The sequence below is a fragment of the Notamacropus eugenii genome, chromosome 4 (assembly GCF_028372415.1).
Source record: "Notamacropus eugenii isolate mMacEug1 chromosome 4, mMacEug1.pri_v2, whole genome shotgun sequence".
NCBI classification, from domain to species: domain Eukaryota; kingdom Metazoa; phylum Chordata; class Mammalia; order Diprotodontia; family Macropodidae; genus Notamacropus; species Notamacropus eugenii.
This window is the reverse complement of record NC_092875.1, coordinates 10,692,848-10,713,065: the sequence shown is the minus strand read 5'-3', so window position 1 is coordinate 10,713,065 and position 20,218 is coordinate 10,692,848. Positions and strand designations below refer to the sequence as shown.

Genomic DNA, 20,218 nt, shown 5'->3' with positions numbered 1-20,218 from the left:
GCTCTATCTCTGATTCCCTGCAGCTCTTAATCTTTAATTAAATGGAATACACTTAATTCTGGGGAAAAGCGCCTCTTCCTCCTCAAAAGGACTAACTCCTGAAGCTCCCTACTTTTTGATTTTATAGAAAGCAGGTATAGTGATTGTTATAGAGACAGAAATTCTTATTCTGAAGTGATCAGAGGGTGAAAAGTCAGAGACCAGTTCCATTCTGTCATTCATATGCTAACCTAGAAATTATTAAAAGTATTGTTTTTCATATTCTCTTGATAGGAACCTTGACTAAAGTCCTCCTCCAGCGTATCATTGGGTCACAGAGTCCCCAGTGGCCAGGCCAACAGATCTGGCCAAAACCAAGAGAGCGTCTGGTAGAGTCCCAGCAGTGGGCTGGGTGTCTGTCACTCATGAGCCAGCCAAGACAAGTGTAGAGACTTGTGACCACAAAGCTGGCTATCCGATGATGTTTTTCTCAGCCATGGTGATTCCTAAAATGTGAAATGTGTGTGTGTATGTGTGTGTACACACGTGTGTATGTGTATATATATAATATATATATAATTATAATTTGTAAATGTGGAAGGGTTGCAATCTGGTGCAGGGAAGAGAATACCCCCATTCATGAAATGTGTGCTCATCCTTCGTTGCCGAAGAAGACCACGCCATCAGAGAAATGATGACATGACTTGCACTTGACTTTGTTTTGAGTAAAGGAGGGCTGTGCAGGTCACCAGCCTCACTTCTCCTCCAGAGCCCTCTGAATCCAGTGACCAGATACTCATCAGGGTGACTGGAGATGACCCAGGATGAGACAGCTGGGGTTAAGTGACTTGCCCAAGGTCACACAGCTAGTGAGTGTCGAGTGTCTGAGGTGAGATTTGAACTCAGGTCCTCCTGACTCCTGCACTGGTGCTCTATCCACTGCACCACCTCGCTGCCCCCGGGCAGAAACACCATTTATGAAATAACAAATCTTTCAAAGTATCAGAGTATAAATAGGAGATTTTGTTGTAATTCAGTGGTTTTTCAGTATTGTCTGACTATTTTTTTACTTTCAAGTGTTTTTTAAAAATTTCTTTTATTTATTCTTAGCTTACAACATTCAGTTTTTGAGTTCCAAATTTTCTCCCCCTCCTTCCCCTCCCCACTTCCTTATTGGCTGACTCTTTGTGACTCCATTTGATATTTTCTTGGCAGAGATACAGGAGTGGTTTGCTATTTTCTTCTCTAGCTCATTTTACAGATGAGAAAACTGAGGCAAACAGGTTAAAGTGACTTGCCCAGGGTCACCCAGCTAGGAAGTGTCTGACGCTGGATTTGAAGTTAGGAAGATGAGTCTTCCTGATTCTAGGCCTAGCACTGTATCTGCTACTGTACCACCTCACTGCCCCAAATAGGAGATTTAGTTTAATTCTAAAATGAATTTTTTGGTATGAGAATACATTTTAATTGATTGCAGTGCTCCTGTGTATCTTTTCACTGTATACATTGTTTGTAATTCATATAATCTACTCTGAGATTTGAGGATCAGCAGGTAGTTTACAAGATTATCCAGTCCTACCTCTTAATTTTATAGATGAGGAAATGGAGGCCCAGAGAGGCTGAGTAAGTTGTCCCTGGTCACCCAGACAGGGGAGAGGTTCCAACTCAGATCTTCCATCTACTGTACAAGGTCATAGAAGTCAAAGTTGAATGCAGTCTTTGTCTCATCTCAATAATGACAGAACTGTGCCTTCATATTGGCAGCATCTCCTAATCATGTCGAAGGGAAGGTTGAGGTCCCTGAAACAGCTTTGTGTGATTTTCCTAGCTGGTCTGCTAATTATAAAGTATACTTGCACATATGTAAATAGTGTAATCTGTTCATCAGGGCATGATTTGCTTTGCCTAACTAAACACCTCCTTTACAAATGAGACCAGCAACTTAACTCAGTCATGTTTCTTCAGTGACCTCATGATTCTTTACATAAATAAGATCCTGCTGTTATGGTAGAGGATCATAGAATTGGAAACAACCTCAGAGTTCATGTGGTCCTCCCCTCTCCCCATTTTACAGGTGAGAAAACTGAGAGACGCCTAGAGGGAGGAAGGGACTGGCCCAGGTAAGTGACCAAGCTGGAGATTCCAACCCAAGTCTTGTGGCTCCCAGTCCAGTACTCTTTCTTCTGTACCACATGGAAACAAGGGTTTTCTAGGTTCTTATTCCTTACAGATGCATTTTGGAGAAATGGACATTGTCCATTTACCCAAAGAATTAGAATCACAGAGTCCTTGAAAGGTAGAACAAAAAGAGACCTTTGAGATGGTTTAGTCTGACCCCCTTGTTTTACAAAGAAAAGAACTGAGCCCCAGAGAGGAGAAGTGACTGTCTAAGGTCATGTGGCTATTCAAGAAAAGAACCAGGACTAGAATCCAGGTCTTCAGGCTCCCATTTTGTTGCTATCATGATGATACAGCATTGTTTCTTCCCACCATACTATATTGGGGAAATGCTCCAGTCTACTTGAATAATGATGGGAGATAAAATAAGCCAGTATGCCTCCTCTTCCCCTTTATTAATGAATTAGGATACACACAATCTCAATAAAACAGCCCATAAAAGGCTGCTGAGTGTCCTTCAAATCTTCTTTATAGCTCCCTTTCATTTGCCAAAACTGGCATTTCTATTAAAATAGCATCACCCATAAATGGGACTTTCTCGTAATAGCTTCCATTGTTGTTTATTCAAGTACCAAACCTTTGCAAAGTCTCCCTCTCTTCCCTGTCTCTGCCATTCCATAGGAATTCTGTCAGAGTTCTTAACCAGCTCCTGACCCCTTTCTCAAACTCTTTAACACATATCCAAGGAAGGAAGGCTCTTACAGAGCTAAGTCTGAGACTGAGACTCCTGAGCCCCTGGGTCATGAGAAGGTGCTTGGTGAAGCAATGGAGAGCTCTTTCAGTAAGACCACTGAAGCCCAGTATGATGGAGTCCAAATTCCCAGAGTCCCTCAGTACCTGGGCATGAGCCTCTTCTGACTGAGCTCCAGAGCAGGTTCCATTCAGCAATGCCCTCTTTAACTTCTAAAATGTATTTTGTTCCTAATTTTTACCTGAAGGAGTCATGATCTTCTATTGAAGAGAGCTGGCTCTGAGGCTTGGCTTCAGTACTTACTAGTCTCAGGCTTCTGCACAAGTAATAAAAAGCACTGTGTTGGGACCTTGAGCATCTAGGCTCAAATCGGGTTTATATCTGGAGTCTGCTGTGTCTTACTTATGACCTGGGATAGATCATTTATTTATTCCCTCTAACCTTCATCTGTAAAACGAAAAGGTCAACCATCCTTACATTGCCTTCTAGCTTCATAGTAATTAGTATGGTGTCTGGTGTAGAGTAGTCACTTGACAAATATGGACTTCCTTCCCCCTTTCTTCTTCCATGGGAATGCAGGAAGAAGGCTCCACCTACAAGACTCCAGGAGTTAATTAGTTAACATTTTGATCAGAATTTCATCAGATCATACTTGCATGACATGTGCATACTTAAGCACGTGATGGATAACAAATATGATCAAAGTTCTGGACCACCAAATATCTAGAGTTCTGGTCCATTTCAGTTCATCGATATGAGCACATCCCCAGATGGATCTGTTGTTTTATTAATCTGGGACTTTCCACTAGTGAGGCTGAGTGCAGCCCTTTCTCAATAGACGCTCATCTGGACTCTTCATATCGGATCTACATATGTGTGCATATGTGTATATACATATGTGTGTCGGTCAGTCAGTATTTATTAAGTACCCATTGTATGCCAGGCACTGTACTAAATGGTAGGGATACAAAGAAAGGGAAAAGGCAGATCGTGCCCTGGGAGATCTCTGTCTAATGGTGAACAGGGTAAGTTGAATTTAATCAGCACTAGCATTAAGGGGGATCAGGAAGGGTTTTTGTAGGAGGTAACATTTTCACCAGGACTTGAAGGAAGCCAGGGAAGCCAGAAGATGAAGATGATCCAAGTAAGAGGGCCAGCCAGTGAGAATGCCTGGATGCCCAGATGGAGGGTCTTGTTCATGGAACATCAAGGGAAGCCATGTCAGTGGATCAACAAGTATGTGGGAGGGTGTAAGATGTAAGAATCAGAGGGGGCTGGTTTTGAAGGGCTTGAAGGGCCAAACAAAGCATTTTGTACTTGCTCCTGGAGGTGATAGGGAGCCACTGAAATTTACTGAGTAGGGAATGACATGGTCACTTTAGGAAAATTGCTTTAGTGGATGGATGGAAGCTGTACTGGAGTAGGGCGACTGAGGCAGGCAGACCACCCCCCAGCACCTGTGGCAATAAGATCTCATCAGTTGGTGTTTTTCACTCACTTGCTCATTTTGTGTAGATAATCAATCCAAACTCTTTGGAGTCATCACAGCCAACACAATCAGTAGCCTCTGGAGAACCCCATTATCCAGAGGGAATCCCTTTCACCTTGTTCTCTGAACTGGTTCTCCTCTAGCACATTGATGAACATTCTGGGCAGACATACATCTCTCTCCCAGTTTTATGCTTCAACTCATGTTTCTGATCCGAAAGTTGTTGTTTCATCTTTCAAAGTATCTTGAACGATTTTAATATATGAACAGAGGCAGCTATGTTATGTGGGACAATGGTTAGAACTCTAGACCTGGTGTCCTTAAGAGTTCAACCAAGGGAGGCTACTGCCTAGCTGGCTGACACTGGGCAGCTTCCTTAGCCTCTGTCTGCTTCAGTTTTCTAATCTCTAAAACGGAGGCAGCTAGGTGTCTTGGTGGACAGAGGGCCTGGAGTCTGGAAGCCCTGAGTTCAGATATGACCTCAGACACATAATAGTTGTATGACCCTGGGCAAGTCACTTAACCCCTGTTTGCCTTAATGCACTGGAGAAGACTATGGCAAACCACTCTAGTATCTTTGCCATGAAAGCATCATGGATAGTATTGGTGCCCTCTAGTCCACGGAGGGCAAGCAGAGTCAGACTGAACTGAACACAACTCAACAAAAACAATAGCGCCTATTTCCCAGGGTTGATCAGAGGATAAAAGGAGATGACTTTGTAAAGCTCTCCACAAACTTTCAGTCACTATGTAAATGCTGGCTATTGTGAACAGCCTTTTGAAAGAAGAGTCAGCAAAGCAGCATTTTACTTTGCCTTTTCATAATCAGAGTATCGTCAGCACAGTTAAGATCCTGAATTCTCTGTATTAACCCAAGGTATTTCTAAGAAAGCCACTTGCCGTAGAGAATCCACTTCCATCCTCTTGCATTTCGCCCACCTGTCATTCCCCACCCCCATTCAAACTTCATCAGCTCTATGTTATCTCTGTGGTCTTTTCCCAGTGCCATGCTCATCAAGGTATCCTGAAATATTTTCAGACTTTCAAATACTAGGTCATACGTGATACAGAACAATTTAGCTATAGGAAGCGATCCAGCATTGTAGTCGTTTTATAGGGAACTGAAGGAAAGTGGGCAGGACGGGCACATAAAAGGAAAATAAAATTTGAAACACATATGGGATAATGGAATTTGACTGAGAGTGGTGGGTTTTCTAGGAAGCTAAAATACGAAAGAGTCATAAACATATTAGATTCCCTGTTGGAAGCCTCGCAAGTAAAGGCAGTGAATATTGTAGTCAGGCACAACCCTCCTTGGCAACACTGGAAGTGTTGTGAGTCACATGCAGATATCCATTTGTGGAACAGACAGAGTCGAACAAAGGTGTTTGTTCTTTGTGATGGCTTCTGAAACAAAACCAGAAGTATGTTTCCATAGAAAGGATGTCTGAATGGACTAGACTACTGGCTGTTTGTCCTTTGTTCTCGAAGAGGACCATGACATGGGGGGAGGGGTGGGGTGATGCCATGACATGCAAGTGAGTTGGATTTAAGTGAGGGAGGGCTGGGACTATATACTGCACACTTTTAATGAAGGAGTTGAGCTGCCTTGTGGAAAGATCCAAAAATGGAATGAATTACCTTGGGAAAAGAGGGAGTTTCCAATCTCAGGAGGTCTTCTGTATTAAATTAAAGGAAGATGTCATCTCCTTCCAGCTCTGAGATTTTGTAAACTACAACAGATGGAAATTTCCAAAAAAGATCTTCAGTGGCTGAAAGGGTAGGCTGCAGCTTAAGGGATGAAATTTGGCAGGGATAAATGTAAAGTCCTATACTTGGGTTCTAAAAATCAATGTCACAAGTATAGGATGGGAGAGATGGGGTCATGGAAAAGAACTGAGGGGGGAAAGGAACTGGTGGTTTGGGTGGAACTGGTTATTTTGTTTGCTTGTTTATTTGTAGTGCTTATAATTTATCATTAGTGTGATATGGTAGCCAACAGCTCTAATTTGTTCTGTCAACCAGTATTCACTAAGTATTTAAGTTCCTGCTATGCGCCAGGCACTAGGCTAAGCTCTGGAGATACAAGGAAAGGCTCTCAAGGAGCTCACAGTTTAACAGGGGATTCAGAATGCAAAAATTACGCACACACAAAATTGATATCATCTTTCAGTTGTATCTGACTCTTTGGGGGTTTTCTTAGTATAGAGTCTGGAGAGGAATATCATTTCCTTCTTCAGCTCATTTTACAAGTGAGGAAACTGAGGCAAACAGGGTGAAGGGACTTACCCAGCATCACACAGCTAGGAAGTGTCTGAGGTCAGATTTGAGCTCGGGAAGATGAGTCTTCCGGACTCCGGACTCCATGCTCTGAGCACTGTGGCACACCCTATCTGCCCAGAAACAAAATATATACAAGATAAGCCACAGATAATCTCAGAATGGAGGTTCCCTTTCTAATTATCTCTTCTATATTGTGGAAATTAGGGGAGCAGTAAGCCCACCATGTGGAAAAGCATCCTAAAATTTTTTGGCCCTCCTTTGTACCAAAGAAGTCTGAATTTTTCCTTTTATGGGGTATTTGCAGAACCTTCTTGTAAAACTGGGGTTCAGTATTTGGTCATAGGCTCTGTGTTGTCTGCTGGCCTTCACATGTTGTCTGCAGCTTACACAACACTCCTCCAAAATTCTCATCTAATTTCTTATGCTGACCCATGATATAGCAAAGCACAGTAGGAAAATCACAATGTAGAAGGCACAGTGCCTCTTATGGGTAGTAAAATCCTTAGAAAACCTAAAGATGAGAGGTGGGTATTTTAGAGATAGCCAACAAGGGAGAAGTAGAAGCCTGCCTCCTTTATATTAGGAATCTGGGTAGAAAAGAAATCGGGACCAAGAGAACACTGGGGCCAAACCTTGGCAGAGCTCAAGGGAGAAGGAAAAAGTGAGATGGAAAGGACTTGATTTGAGCAAAAAGTGTCTGCACAGCTTCAGCACTGGAAGGGCCCTTCCTCCCTCTCTAGCTTCCTGAAGTGGGAGTCGGATGTCTTGGGTTCTCAGCCTAACTCTGGCTTTGTGTATAACTGAGTGCCTCAGTGTTTCCATCTGCAAAAGGGAATAATAACACTTCAGCACGACCTAACCCTCCCTAACCCCGCTCCCAGAACAGTTGGCGGAATGTGATCCGTAAACCTCAAAGGCATACAAAATCTTGATGTTGTCAGTAACATTACCCGAGAGACGCCTGTCGGCTGTCAGTGGTGTTTCGGAGCTAGTGTCTAGAGAGGCTTGTGTGGGTGATTGAGCTTGGCCTGGCTCCATGACTGTCAAGTTATAGATATTATTTAAGTATTTGGGAACCTTCCACTGCAAGGTAATTGCTCTTTTAGTTTATAAAACAGTGTAAGGAAACATCCTCCTTTGGAACCAGTGAGAGTATGAGCTAATTAAGATAGTGAAGAAGAGTTCTTTGGGGGCCATCTTTGACTGCTACCAAGCAAGGGGAAAGTCCGATGTTCATGAAGGCTGTCACCACAAAGCTCCCGCTGATGGATTCCCTGTGACCCCCTTCTTCCCTGCCCAGCTCACCACTCTATTTGTCATGGCTTCTTCCATCCCAGGCACCCGATAATGAGGGTGGCACTAGGCATCCTAGTCTGGGTGGAAATTGTAGAAAGTCAGGTTTTGATTCAGTCCATTATAATTTAGCAAACATTTGTATTGTGCTTACTGGGTGCCAGGCCCTGTGCTAAGAGCTGGGGATGGCCCTGCTTGCCCTCAGGAAAGTTACGTTGGAATGGGGGAAAGACAAGACATAAAAGGAACCTGGAATGGAGAGGGAGTGAGGGTCCCCAGAGAGGGGGCATGGTAGAGAAGTCCTGAGTGCAGCCTGGTGAGAAATGAAGGCATGGTTGGCCTGGGCACCCTCCTTACATGGAGATTCTGGAAGGAACCGTCCAGTGAGAAGGAAAGGCTATGGGATGGAGGATGCTTCCAAAGAGTGAAGATCTAAGTTCAATGGAAAGGGAGATTTTCCCCTCCCCAGAGCTGTTTTGAAGTGAGATGGGCCACCTCTGGAGGGAGGGAGTTCTAACAGCAGAGGCCCTCAGGAAGAAGCCCTTCCTTGGGCTGGTGGCAGAGGGAACTCCTTTTCAAGGTCATGGAAGATGTAGGTGACTTCCCAGGCTCCTTTCAGATTGGGGCTTTTTGGATTCCAGAAGTTTCTTCTGTAATCCTTGTTATCCTCAGCTGTCATCATCCAGTTCTCCAAGGACATTAGTGAAGTCTAACTTGTGTGAAAACAACCTTTGAGGGTCAGATACTCAGGTCTCAGATACAACAGATCCCCTCTCCAACACACTTTGTATGTAGACAGACTCCAAAACAGCATGAGCCACAGCTATAGGCTACAGGCAAACATACTGGGGAGCAAAGACATGACACATGAGCTCCTGGCTTCTTTCCCCAGAGGTACAGCCATGGTTACACACATCACCCCCAGAGGAGTCAGGAGGCACCAGCCAGACAACAGCAAACCATTCAAGTCTCCCCTAGACCTTCCATCCTACACGCTCCTACTCAGGTACTGGAAACCTCACATAAGTGGACCAGTCTGACAGTGGTACAGCAGTAATGAATGACAAATACAAACCCAGTTTGAATACCTGCCCTTCCCTGAATCAAATGTACATCAGCAGGGGCCTATGTGCCCTGTTTTTGGGTCCTCCCTACCGTATCCTATCCCCAACCTATTTCTAACAGGCTGGAGATATTCCCTGGAAAGATAAGACAAAGAATTCTATGGTGGTCCTTGTTAGTGTTAGGAGAAATAACACTTTACTTTTCTATCAGGTATAATAATATCCTACTGGTCCCTGGAGAAAAGTGAAGATCCCTGGACATGACCCTTTAATCCACTAAATGTTTGTTATCCTCTCCAAAACTAAAGTCCTTGCTTCTGTTTCTCCCCTGTAGGGAAGCCTGGGCAGTTGAGATATGGCAATACCCAAGGACTAGGAGAGGTCTCTTTACATCCCCTATACCCATACCTATACATCTATAAATGACTTTTATTGATAGATTTTGGTTTTATAGTACCTTAATTTTTTCTCTTGTAACCTTTTCCCTCCCAGAGAACCATCCCATAAAATAAAGAATATTTTTAAAAGAAAAAACAATTAACGTACAAAAATATTTATAGCAGCTCTTTTTGTGATAGCCAAGAACTGGAAATCAAGGGGATATGCATCAATTGGAGAATGGCTGAACAAGTTATGGTATATAAATGTAATGGAATACTATTGTGCTATAAGAAATAATGAACAGGTGGACTTCAGAAAAACATGGAAAGACTTATATGAACTAATGCTGAGTGAAGTGAGCAGAACCGGGAGAACACTGTACACAGTAACAGCCACAGTGTGTGAGGACTGTTTCTGATAGACCTAGCCCTTCACAGCAAGGCAAGGACCTACAACATTCCCAAAGGACTCTTGAGGCAAAATGCCCTCCATATCCAGAGAAAGAACTAGGGAGTCAGAATGCAGAATGAAGCAGACGTTTTCTCTTGTTTATGTTTTGTTTTGTTTTGGCTTTTCTCATGGTTTCTCCCATTTGTTTTAATTCCTCTACGCAACATGACTAATGTGAAAATGTGGTTAATAGGAATGTATATGTAGAATCCCCCCCCCCAAAAAAAGAAAAAGCAATTAGAAAAACCAATCTATATCCTGAAAAAATTTTAAGTAAGGGCAGTGTTCCATATTCATGTACCTTCCCTGCACATGAATGAGGGGAAGTGTCTTCTCCTGTTGTTTGGGGCCATGCTTAGTCTTCGTAATCTTTCCCCATTTGTTTTTGATTATTTGGTGGCAGTGGTTCTGTCTGTTATATTGTTGTGGTCACTGAGTTTTTGTTGACTTGGCTGACTTCGCTTTGTATCAGTTCATGTAACTCTTCCCAGACTTCTCAGAGATCATCAGTTTCTTTTGTCGTTTCTTACAGCACAGTCGTAATCCATTACATTCATGAACCACAACTTGTTAGGCTATTGGGAAGGTTTTCTATATGTAGTTCCTAAGTTAGCAAGAAGGAGAAGAATAGGAAGAGGATGTGAACATGTTGCCCCTAACGTATACAACCAAGTCCCTTTGTGGTTAGGTTTGAATTATGCAAGGATAAGAAATCTAGGAGTCTGGTTATATGGAAGTAGGAATGGTGACTGGCTCATTCCCCAGGAGAAGGTTAGATAACTGAGCCAGTAAATCCTCTGGAGAACCAGAGTCAGGATCTAGTCAGGTGCTGGTCTAGTAAAAATGAGTGGATTCATGTAGACTGGATGATCTTGAAGAACCCCTCTGGTTCTAAGTCCTAGGATTCCTTCCTACTTCAGACTACCCCTCACAGAGGCTACTGAGATCTTCAACGAGATTGTCTAGATTTCAGGCCCCATGTGGTAAAGTAGGGACTAATGCACTAAAAAGAAAATATTAAGTTCTATGTACTAAGTATTGTGCTAAGTGCTAGAGATACAAAGGAGAAAGTGAGGTAGCCTCTGCTCTCTGAGAGCTCCCATTCTCATTGGGGGGAAAACAGGTATAGGAGTGTTCCGTCTCATGGCAAATGGTAAGGGCAGGTGGAACTTGGGGGGCAATGGTAGGGCAGATGGTTCCTGACCTTGGGGAAGGGGTGGTGAGCCCACGGATTCATTTGATTCTGTTGCTGCTAAGAGAAATTGAGCCTTTTATCTGCCCCACCACACTGCTGACATGTTAGACTTGCAATCCACCCAAACTCTGGGATCTTTATAATATGAAACCACTGTCTAATTATGTCTCTCTCATTCTGTATTTGTGACGTTGATTTTTTGAACCCAAGCTTAGGAATTTTCATTTACCTCTATTAAGTTTCATCTTGTTAGTTTCTGGCCTCTGTGACAGCTAGTTGAGGGATCCTGATTCTGTCACCTGTTCTATTAGCTATCTTTCTTCCAGAGTGGCTCCAGATAGGCTTCGATCTTGCCTTAGACCCTATCATGGACTGCAAAGAGGAAAAGGCTTTTCTCCTCAGGGAGCTGGTAATCCATGACACTCTATCATGTTAGTTTCTTTACTGAGAAGAAGTGCTGCTTTATGAAGAAATGTTACTGTTTGTTAGGCCTGTGGCAATTACCATATCATAAATGGTGGATGGATGGACAGATAGATGAACAAAGCATTTTTATGTGCTAACTATGAGCCAAGCACCATGCTAAGTGCTGGAGATACAAGTAGAAATGTAACCTGGTCCCTGCCCCTCAGGAGCTCATATTCTAATGGGGTAGACCATATATAGGGAAGGTTTTATCTGCCAATCTGATGGTAAGATCTCTGGTCCTGGCAAAGCAGATGGTGTGGCCTCTTCTTCAACATTAATTCCAGTGATAAAATCATCTCCATTTTGAGTTTGGAATAGAGCCAAGGTCTTTGGTGGCAAAAACACCCAGTTTGGGGCCTGCAGAAGCAGTTGCTAGGCTGTATCTCCATGGAGATTGTTTCCCAGGGTGATGGCTGGGGGTGCTGGGCTGGAAGCATGGCTATTCCCAGGGTGAAAGGTCTTGCCCTGCCTCCATCCAGGTGTGAGGAGAGATGATGGGGAGGGAGGTCAGTGTTTAGGCAAATGTTGTTTCTTGCCTTTTCCTCAGGTGCCTTGCTGATTCAGCCAGGCTGGCATTCCTGGTCTGTGAGTGGCAGTTGTTTGGCATTTGTTGATGATAGCTGGCCTCTTCTTCAGGAACAGCCTCCCTGGGTAAGTCTGGATCCAGGACTGGTGGTCTAGGAAGTTCTGGTGCTGATCTTATTGGGTTCACCTCCTTGACAAGTAAAAGTCCTTCTGCATCAGCTTTGCTGACTGTGCAGCTTTGATCTCAGTTCTCTTGCATTATATTTGAAAATGGAGGGAGCTGCACTCCACCCCCACCCCCCATGTACACATACCTAGGTTTCATTCACCGTACAGTGACGAGTGCTCAGTTATTGTTATTCAGTGGTGTTTGACTCTCCGTGACCAGTCGAGGTTTTCTTGGCAGAGATACTGGAGTGGTTTGCCATTTCCTTCTCCACCTCATTTTACAGATGAAAAAACTGAGGCAAACAGGGTAAAGTGACTTGCCCAAGGTCATGCAGCTAATGTGTCTGAGGCCAGAATTGAACTTAGAAGGATGAGTCTTCCTGATTCCAGGCTGCATTCTCTATCCACTGTGTCACCTAGCTGCTGTATGAATGGTGATGGAGAGAGCTCTCCTGGCCCCGGCCCACCTCACATATGTACATAATCTCCACTCCCCACCCCACGGCAGGTGGACAATAGTATGATACATTCATTGTCATGAATAAGGAAAAATGTCCCCAAACCTTCTGTTTTGCTGAAGGCACCAGAGTGCAGAGCAGATGCTGTGTTGGATTGCTTTCTCTTTAATGAAAGTATGTCTCTTTGCGCCCATAGTGACACTTAGCTCTGGTGTTCCTTCATCAGAATCTCTCTCCAAATGCATTTAAGCAGAAGGGGGCCTTTTCTTGAGCCTGGCACTCAAGTGCCATTCTCTGTGGAAAGTCCTCGTTCAGCTCGCGAAATCGAATCATTCCTCGCTAAGTTCTAACGCCGTCACGGCTGGCCCTGGAATGGCAGAAGGTTCTGAATGTGCTTTCACTTACTGGGACCACAGGAAGCTCTGGCAAACCCATATTCTGACTCTTTGGATGTGAATGAATGGAAGAGGGTTGAGTAATACTTTACTGTGTGCTAGACACCAAGCCATGTGCTGGGAATGCCAGGACAAAGGCAAGCTAGCCCCTGTCCTCAAGGAGCTTATATTCACATAAGGGAAGACAACACATATGGGGGAAATGGGCAAGGAGGGAGGGGAGAGGAGTGCTTTGGTTTGGTGTGTTCCTGAAATAGTCATTAGGGTCATCATACAATTTATTGGCATATCCCTTCCAGTAATGAGAGCATTGATGTGGTCTTTGTTCCCAGAACCGCGGAAAGGGTGGTGGGGTGTAGGAAGTGAGGAGCATGCTTGTAGCATAAGAGGAAGAAGATGGTACTTCAGTATAGTGCCTCCATAGAAGCACAGAGCCCCAGGGTGGGAATGGGGCTCCTGTTCAAAGGAGGAAGGTCACATACAGCAGCCTAAAGAAAGATGACCTTGAGTGTCATCATTCTGGACGTCCTGCAGTGATCTGGAACTATGGGAGTGGGTTGACTGCTGCGGATAGAACCTTCCTATCAATTGCCGAAGGTAGCTCCAGCCTCTGGGTTCCTCTCTAGCCAGGGGGCAGCAGAGCCAGGCCCTGAGGCTGGTGGGAAGACCCAAGCTTAGATCCAGCAGTCAGATTGTAGCTGTCCCCTTTGTTCATCTCAGGGAATTCTTTGGAGTTATTATAGCTTCTTCCCAAAGGAACTTTAAGAAAGGAGGTTTTTCCTCCTTCTCTTTTGTATGAACAGGTTGAAAGGAATCTTTTTAAAAAAAATCCCCAAACCAATACATCATTTCCCAGCAACACAGGAATTGAAGATTTTGGTTCAGTCAGCCAATCAATCACCAAGCCTTTATTAAGTGACTCCCATGTTTCAGGCTGTGCTAGGAGCTGGGGACACAATTACAATGAATCAAACAGAACCTACTGACAGTGACCTTAACATTCTAATGAAGGAGACAGCAAGGACATGTGTAAGCACATGCAGAATTAATAGCTAGAGAATGAATACAGGGGAGTGAAAGACGAGGCTTTTGGGGGGCAGGATTGTCCTGGGCAGTAGCGTGGGTCAGGAAAGCTTCACAGAGAGGGTGCTCTTTGAGCTGGGAAGTGCAAGGGGAGGGAGGGCATTCCCAGCATGGCAGAGCACAGCAGAGGTGGGCAGGGGCCATGCCGTGTCTGGAAGGGAAGGCCTGTTTGAGCGGAAGTGAAGGAAGGGCAAGAATGTACAATGAGGGCAGAAAGCTAGGAAGGGGACCGTCGGATTAGGAAGGCTTTAGAAACGGAATAGAAGAGTTTTGATTCAATTCTTGAGGCAGTAGGGGGGAAGTGGCATGGTCAGACCTATGCCTAAGGAGAATCCCTTTGGTCGTGATGGGGAAGATGGACTGAAGTAGGCAGATGCTTGAGACAACGAGACCGTTTGGGGAGGCTTTTGCAATGATCATGGTGAGACATGATGAAGGCTTGAGCTAAGACAGTAGTTATGTAATTAGAGGGAAGAAGTCAGATGCAAGAAATATTGGAGAGAAAAATAACATGATTTGGCAAGTGACTGTGGGGTGAGGGAGAGGGAGCCAAGTTTGGAGAGAAGGCTGTTTGGGGAGACAGAGTTCTCTTTTGGACGGAGTAAATTGGAGATGCCTCTGGGACATCCAATGTGAAATGTCCAAGCAGTTGGTGAAATGAGATTAGAGATTGGAGACTGAGACTAGGAGTTGTTGGCATGAAAATGGTCATTAAATCCATTGGAACTGATGAGGGGGGAGAGAAATAGAGACAGAAGAGAAAGAAAGGGAGAAAGAAGAGAGAAAGAAAGCGAAGAGGGGAAAGAGAGAGAGACACGAGGGGAGAGAGAGAGAGAGACAGACAGAGACAGAGAGACAGACGAGGGGGGAGAGAGAGAAGAGAGAAGAGTAGAAGGCCTGTGACAAAGTCTTGAATAACACCTACCATTAGGAGATGTGTTCTAGGTGATGAACCAGCAAAGGAAACTGAGGAGAAATCAGATGGGTCAGAGAATCAGGGTGGAAAGGTGTTATGAAATCCCAGAGAAGCTAAAGTATGCACAAGGAGAGGGTAGCCACAGAAAGGTCAAGAAGGATGAGGATTGGAAACCCCCCAGTAGATTTGGCAAAGTCATTGGTGACTTTGGAGAAGGCAATTTCAGGGCAATGATGCAGTTGGAGGCCAGATTGCAAAGAGCTGAGGAGAGTGTGGAGCTAACAAGTCTGGACAGATTTTTCTAGGCTCTGGATGGCAGCCTAAGAAGATGGCATGGCCTAGGATGAAGGTCACTTGGGCCTATTTGAAGGTAGTAGTGGGAAAGAGCCAGCGAATGAGGACGAGTCAAAGATGAGACACAGAGAGAGAGAGAACTCCCAGGCCGCTGGAGGGCATGCATACATAGGGTGAGTGGTCGTGGCAAGGAAAAGGGCTCCCTCATTGTCCCAGCCAGGGAAAGTCAGCATGGGGGCCATGTCAAGGGCCTTGGAGGGGAAGAGAATGGGAGAGGAGCACATGCACATGGGAGGGCCTCAGTTCTCTCTCTCTCTCTTTCTCTCTCTCTCTCTCTCTCTCTCTCTCTCTCTCTCTCTCTCTCTCTCTCTCTGTCTCTCTCTGTCTCTCTCTCTCTCTGTCTCTCTCTCTCTCTCTGTCTCTCTCTCTCTCTCTCTCTCTCTCTCTCTCTCTTTCTCTCTCTCACCCTCAGTTCTGTCACATTTTTTCACCTGCAGCCTTAGAGGATAACTTTGTCTGGCATTAATGTCTCACAGCTAGAGTCAGCCTTCTATGGCCCTGACAGCCAGCTCACCTTAATGCCAATCTGTGGCTTGACAGAGCAAGTAGCTAGTGGCAGGCTGTTCGTTTGAAATTGCTATAAATGCAGCACTTGCAGCTCTAGTTTTAATGGTAGAAGCAAAATAGTGTTAAATGTGGTGGAAAATGTCTGCATTCTCTTGGAAGTCAAATGCAGAAAATCCTGAAAGGCTCATTTAGGTTCTAAAATAAGCCATGGATCAGAACGCTAAGAAGCAAGAGGCGCTTCCTGCGTTTGTGTAGCTGCCTGAAGGAGGATGGATCAGACTCTCCTGGGACCCATTCCGCACCACAGATGTGCCTGTCACTGTCAGCCTGGCCGTTCATCTGGTGTTTGGGGTTTGCCATCCAGATTGGCAAATGATGCCAAGGCAGGCAGCTGCTAGATCAGAACAGTGCTGGGTGTTTCCACAGGCTCGAAAGGCTTTGGGCATTTTCGAGGGGAAGCTGCACAGTCAGTTTGGGGGGATATTTCCTGGAGGCAGGGATTCGGGCTTCAGATAGGCCAGTGCTCTCCTATCACTGAGAGCTGGAGATTCTTGAGACAGGCACCTGCTGCTGAGGTTGAAGTGTTGATTTCAGGAGACCTAAGAAGGTCAGTGCTTGAATGTAGCAGAATGGACAGGATGGAGGCCGTAAAAGTGGACAGCCAGCCATGCTGTCTTCTTGTGGCTGCTGATGCAGCTCCCCTTGGGGGCAGGTTGGGGGGCAGGGTGTTATGACCAGGTGTGTAAGGTTCATTTGCCACCACTAGGTGAAGTCAGCCCTGCTGAAGGCACATTCAGCTTGCTTCAGGCCTGCCCCTCACCAGTCAACTGGCCCCAGCCCCGGGCACCTTCCTGTAGGCTTTCATCAGCCCTACTCGAAGGGCCTTGGTGAGCTCCAGGATTCCCAGAAAAGTAAATGCAGGAACAATTTGAGGTTAATAGCCAGCCAATTTTATTGCAAGGGTGGATTATGTCTTTGAGGTGGGCTTCAGATACCTGGCAGTCTTATTCCCAAGGCCAAGGGGCCCAGTGGCTCCCTTAGAGATGAGTAGGAAGCTCAGATCACTGGAGGCTTGTATCACAGTTCCACTCTGCCCACCCTGCTTGCTGTCTTGAGAATGTACTGGATCTCAAGTGCCAGGTGAAGTGGAGCCCACTGGAAGGGCACAGTGTCTTCATTCTGAGTGATAGTACCATCTTGGAGGCCAGAACCTTCATAACCTTGAAGTGGACTTTGATTGCTGTCCCATCTCACAAGATATCCCAGGACAGCTGTGGGTCAGGCATCTAGGAGGAGGCAGGCCTTGGGAAGACTTCCGACATGCCTAGCTGGGCATTATTTCTGGGTAGAGGCTGCAAGACTGTCGGATCCACACAAGATGAATTGTGGGCCAAAGAGCGTGATGAAATGTTCTTCTTTCTAAGACAATCATCACTTTTCTGACTCTGCTAATTATGAACTTGCTTCAGATCCCAGTGCAAAAGGAGTAACGCTCTGTTGGGGCGTTCATCCTCACACCAGAGGTGTGTTAAAAATAAATGCTGGCTAACAAGAGGTATTAGTAAATTTGGTAATTAGGACTCTGCTTGTAATTCTTTTGAGAAGACTAATTGCCTTTTAGCTTAGAATTCCTACCTGAAGAAGATAATTAAAACGGTAAATGATTAGATCCTTCTACAAATGAAAGACAGTGGGATTCACATGTATTTATGAAACTGAAGGCTGCCCTGAGAAACTGAGAAAGGAAAACAAAGGCTTAGACTTGGTAGCAGAAGGAACTGGCCCAGGATCAGTTCTTAGTTGGGACATTTTATGTATGGCAAATGTAGTGTGTGTGTGTGTGTGTGTGTGTGTGTGTGTGTGTGTGTGTAGTGTGTAGTATGTGTAGTGTGTGTGCATGCACGTGTAGTGTGTGCGTGCATAGTGTGTGTGCATGTAGTGTGTGTAGTGTGTGCATGTAGTATGTGTGTAGTATGTGTAGTGTGTGTAGTGTGTGCACATGTGTATGGTGTGTGTAGTATGTGTGTGTAGTGTATGCATGTGTGTGTAGTGTGTGTATGTGTGTGGTGTGTGTGTGTGTAGTGTGTGTGCGTGTGTAGTGTGTGTGTGTGTGTGTGTGTGTGTGTGTGTGTGTGTGTAAGGTTGATACTAGCTTGCTCCTACCTTTCTAGTATTCTCACACATTATTCCCTAACATGTACTCTTTCATCCAGTGATGGTGACCTCCTGGCTGTTCCATAAACAAGACTCTCCATCTCCCCATCTCTCAGCATTCTCTATGGCTGTCCCCCATGCCCTCCCTCCTCTGCTCTGACTGCTGATCTCCCTGGCTTTCTTTATGTTGTTGTTGGTGGTGGTGATGGTGAGTTGCTTTTCGGTCATGTCCAACTCTTCATTTGGAGTTTTCTTGGCAAATATACTGGAATGGTTTACCATTTTCTTCTCCAGTTTCTTTCACAGTTGAAGACACTGAGGCAAACAAGGTGAAGTGACTTGCCCAGTGTCTCACAGCTAGAAACTGCCTAAGGCCAGATTTGAACTCAGGTCTTCCTCACTCCCGGCCTGGCACTCTATCCAATACACCACCTAGCTGCCCTTCAGGCCTTAGGTGAATACTCAGTCTGTAATGGTAGAGAGAGAGAGTTTCTTAATGGGTAAGTTCTCTGCACCAATCAAATCTCAGATCCAGTCCCAGAATAAATGTGTATTTTCTTATGTATGTAGGTTTAAAGTTGGAAGGGGCTCTAGAGGCAGAACATAAGAGCCTTGAGGACAAACACTGGTTCCATTTTTGTATCCCTACTAGCAGTGAGGAGGCATTTGATAAACTACTGATTGAATCTAATTTAATCATGGCTCCTGGAGCCCAGGCCCACACCATTCGGAGGGCTGACCATTTGGTGAATTGTTCCTTACTGAGGGGATTACAGAAAGAATAACTGGAGGCCGAAGGTGTTGTTGCAAAGTGTGGTCAGCACCGAGCTTCCTGACTGAGGATTGCCCTGACTTGGTGCTGTAGGTCACTGGATGACAGAGCCCTTTCTGTTCTTCTGCCCACAGACTGAACTGACCGTGTCTGCCAGAAGCGGCCGCCTCAGGGACACTTCCCCATGTGTATCATCTTCTTTAAGTTCGATCCTCGCCCTGTCTCCAAAAATGCATACAGGTAATCCCCATGCCTGGGCTCTATTTTCTGTTCTCTCAGATTTCTCAAGGCTCATCTCTTTCTCCTCCAGCTCTGTGGTCATTTCTCCCCACCATCTGAAGGTAAACTGATTTTATGCCTGTCAGTCTGACTGATGATAGAAGTCACCTTAGAAGTCAGAGCCCCAAAGGACCAGTAAAGACCAGGTTTAATCCTCCTTTGACAGGTGTGGACATGGAAGCCCAGAGAGCTTATGCACGGACGTGCCCCAGTCACACGGTGATCACTGGCATACTTTCTGCATCTTCATCCCTCTGTGACTTCGGACAAGTCACTTCCTCTCATCTGTAAAAACTTGGATCCGGTGACCTCAGAGGGTTGTCCTCAGAGTCCTAGAGTTCAAACCAGGGCTCTTTCTGTAATGTCCAGTGGGGGGAAGAGGAGGTCAAGTCCCAGCTCTGAAAGTTCTGGGAGCTCTTCCTCACAAAAATAGTTATCAGTGATAAACATAGGAGTCACCCATGTGACTGCACATTTTCTCTCATTTGAGCCTCACAACAACCTAGTGAATCATTACTCCAAGTGTGACTATTCCCATTCTTAGATGAGCAAACTGAGGCTCAGAGTGGCTAAAAGACCTCCTCATGGTCACAGCATTCCTAAGTATCAGAGACCAGATTTTAACCTACGGGAGGGATTCTTCTGTGAGGTTATGGGAACCTGGTGTTCTACACCGTCCTACTGGTTTTGTGATGTGTAATGTCATGAACATTAGAGAAATACAGTATAACAATCTATTCAGGACAATCATTTCTTGCCAGTCCACGGGCACTTCATGAATTCTCAGTTTCATTGGTGTGAATACACCACCCACCCATGCAGTGAGGTGTGGACACACCAGCCACCCACTCAGTGAGGTGTGGACACTCCAGCCACCCACGCAGTGAGGTGTGGACACTCCAGCCACCCACGCAGTGAGGTGTGGACACTCCAGCCACTCACGCAGTGAGGTGTGGACACTCCAGCCACCCACGCAGTGAGGTATAAATACTCCATCCACCCATGCAGTGAGGTGTGGACACTCCAGCCACCCATGCAGTGAGGTATGGATGCTCCAGCCACCCATGCAGTGAGGTATGGACACACCAGCCACCCATGCAGTGAGGTGTGGACACTCCATCCACCCATGCAGTGAG

The 20,218-nt window shown here is 45.3% G+C and overlaps 1 protein-coding gene across 6 annotated transcripts in view; it reads left to right on the top strand.

Annotated features, from left to right (window-relative positions):
• TANGO2 (transport and golgi organization 2 homolog) overlaps positions 1 to 20,218 on the top strand; it is a 185,964-nt gene that overhangs the window by 49,391 nt on the left and 116,355 nt on the right. For 2 of the 6 annotated variants that reach the window (XM_072599768.1, XM_072599770.1), the window contains exons 2-3: positions 2,054 to 2,099; positions 18,938 to 19,043. The exons of 1 other annotated variant lie outside the window; for it this stretch is intronic. In XM_072599768.1, the coding sequence (XP_072455869.1) occupies positions 18,988 to 19,043 (56 nt within the window). In that variant the 5' untranslated portion in view covers positions 2,054 to 2,099; positions 18,938 to 18,987. Of the gene's footprint in view, positions 1 to 2,053; positions 2,100 to 12,018; positions 12,123 to 18,937; positions 19,044 to 20,218 lie in introns of all 6 variants that reach the window. 3 more of the 6 variants (XM_072599765.1, XM_072599771.1, XM_072599767.1) reach the window with 2 other exon arrangements.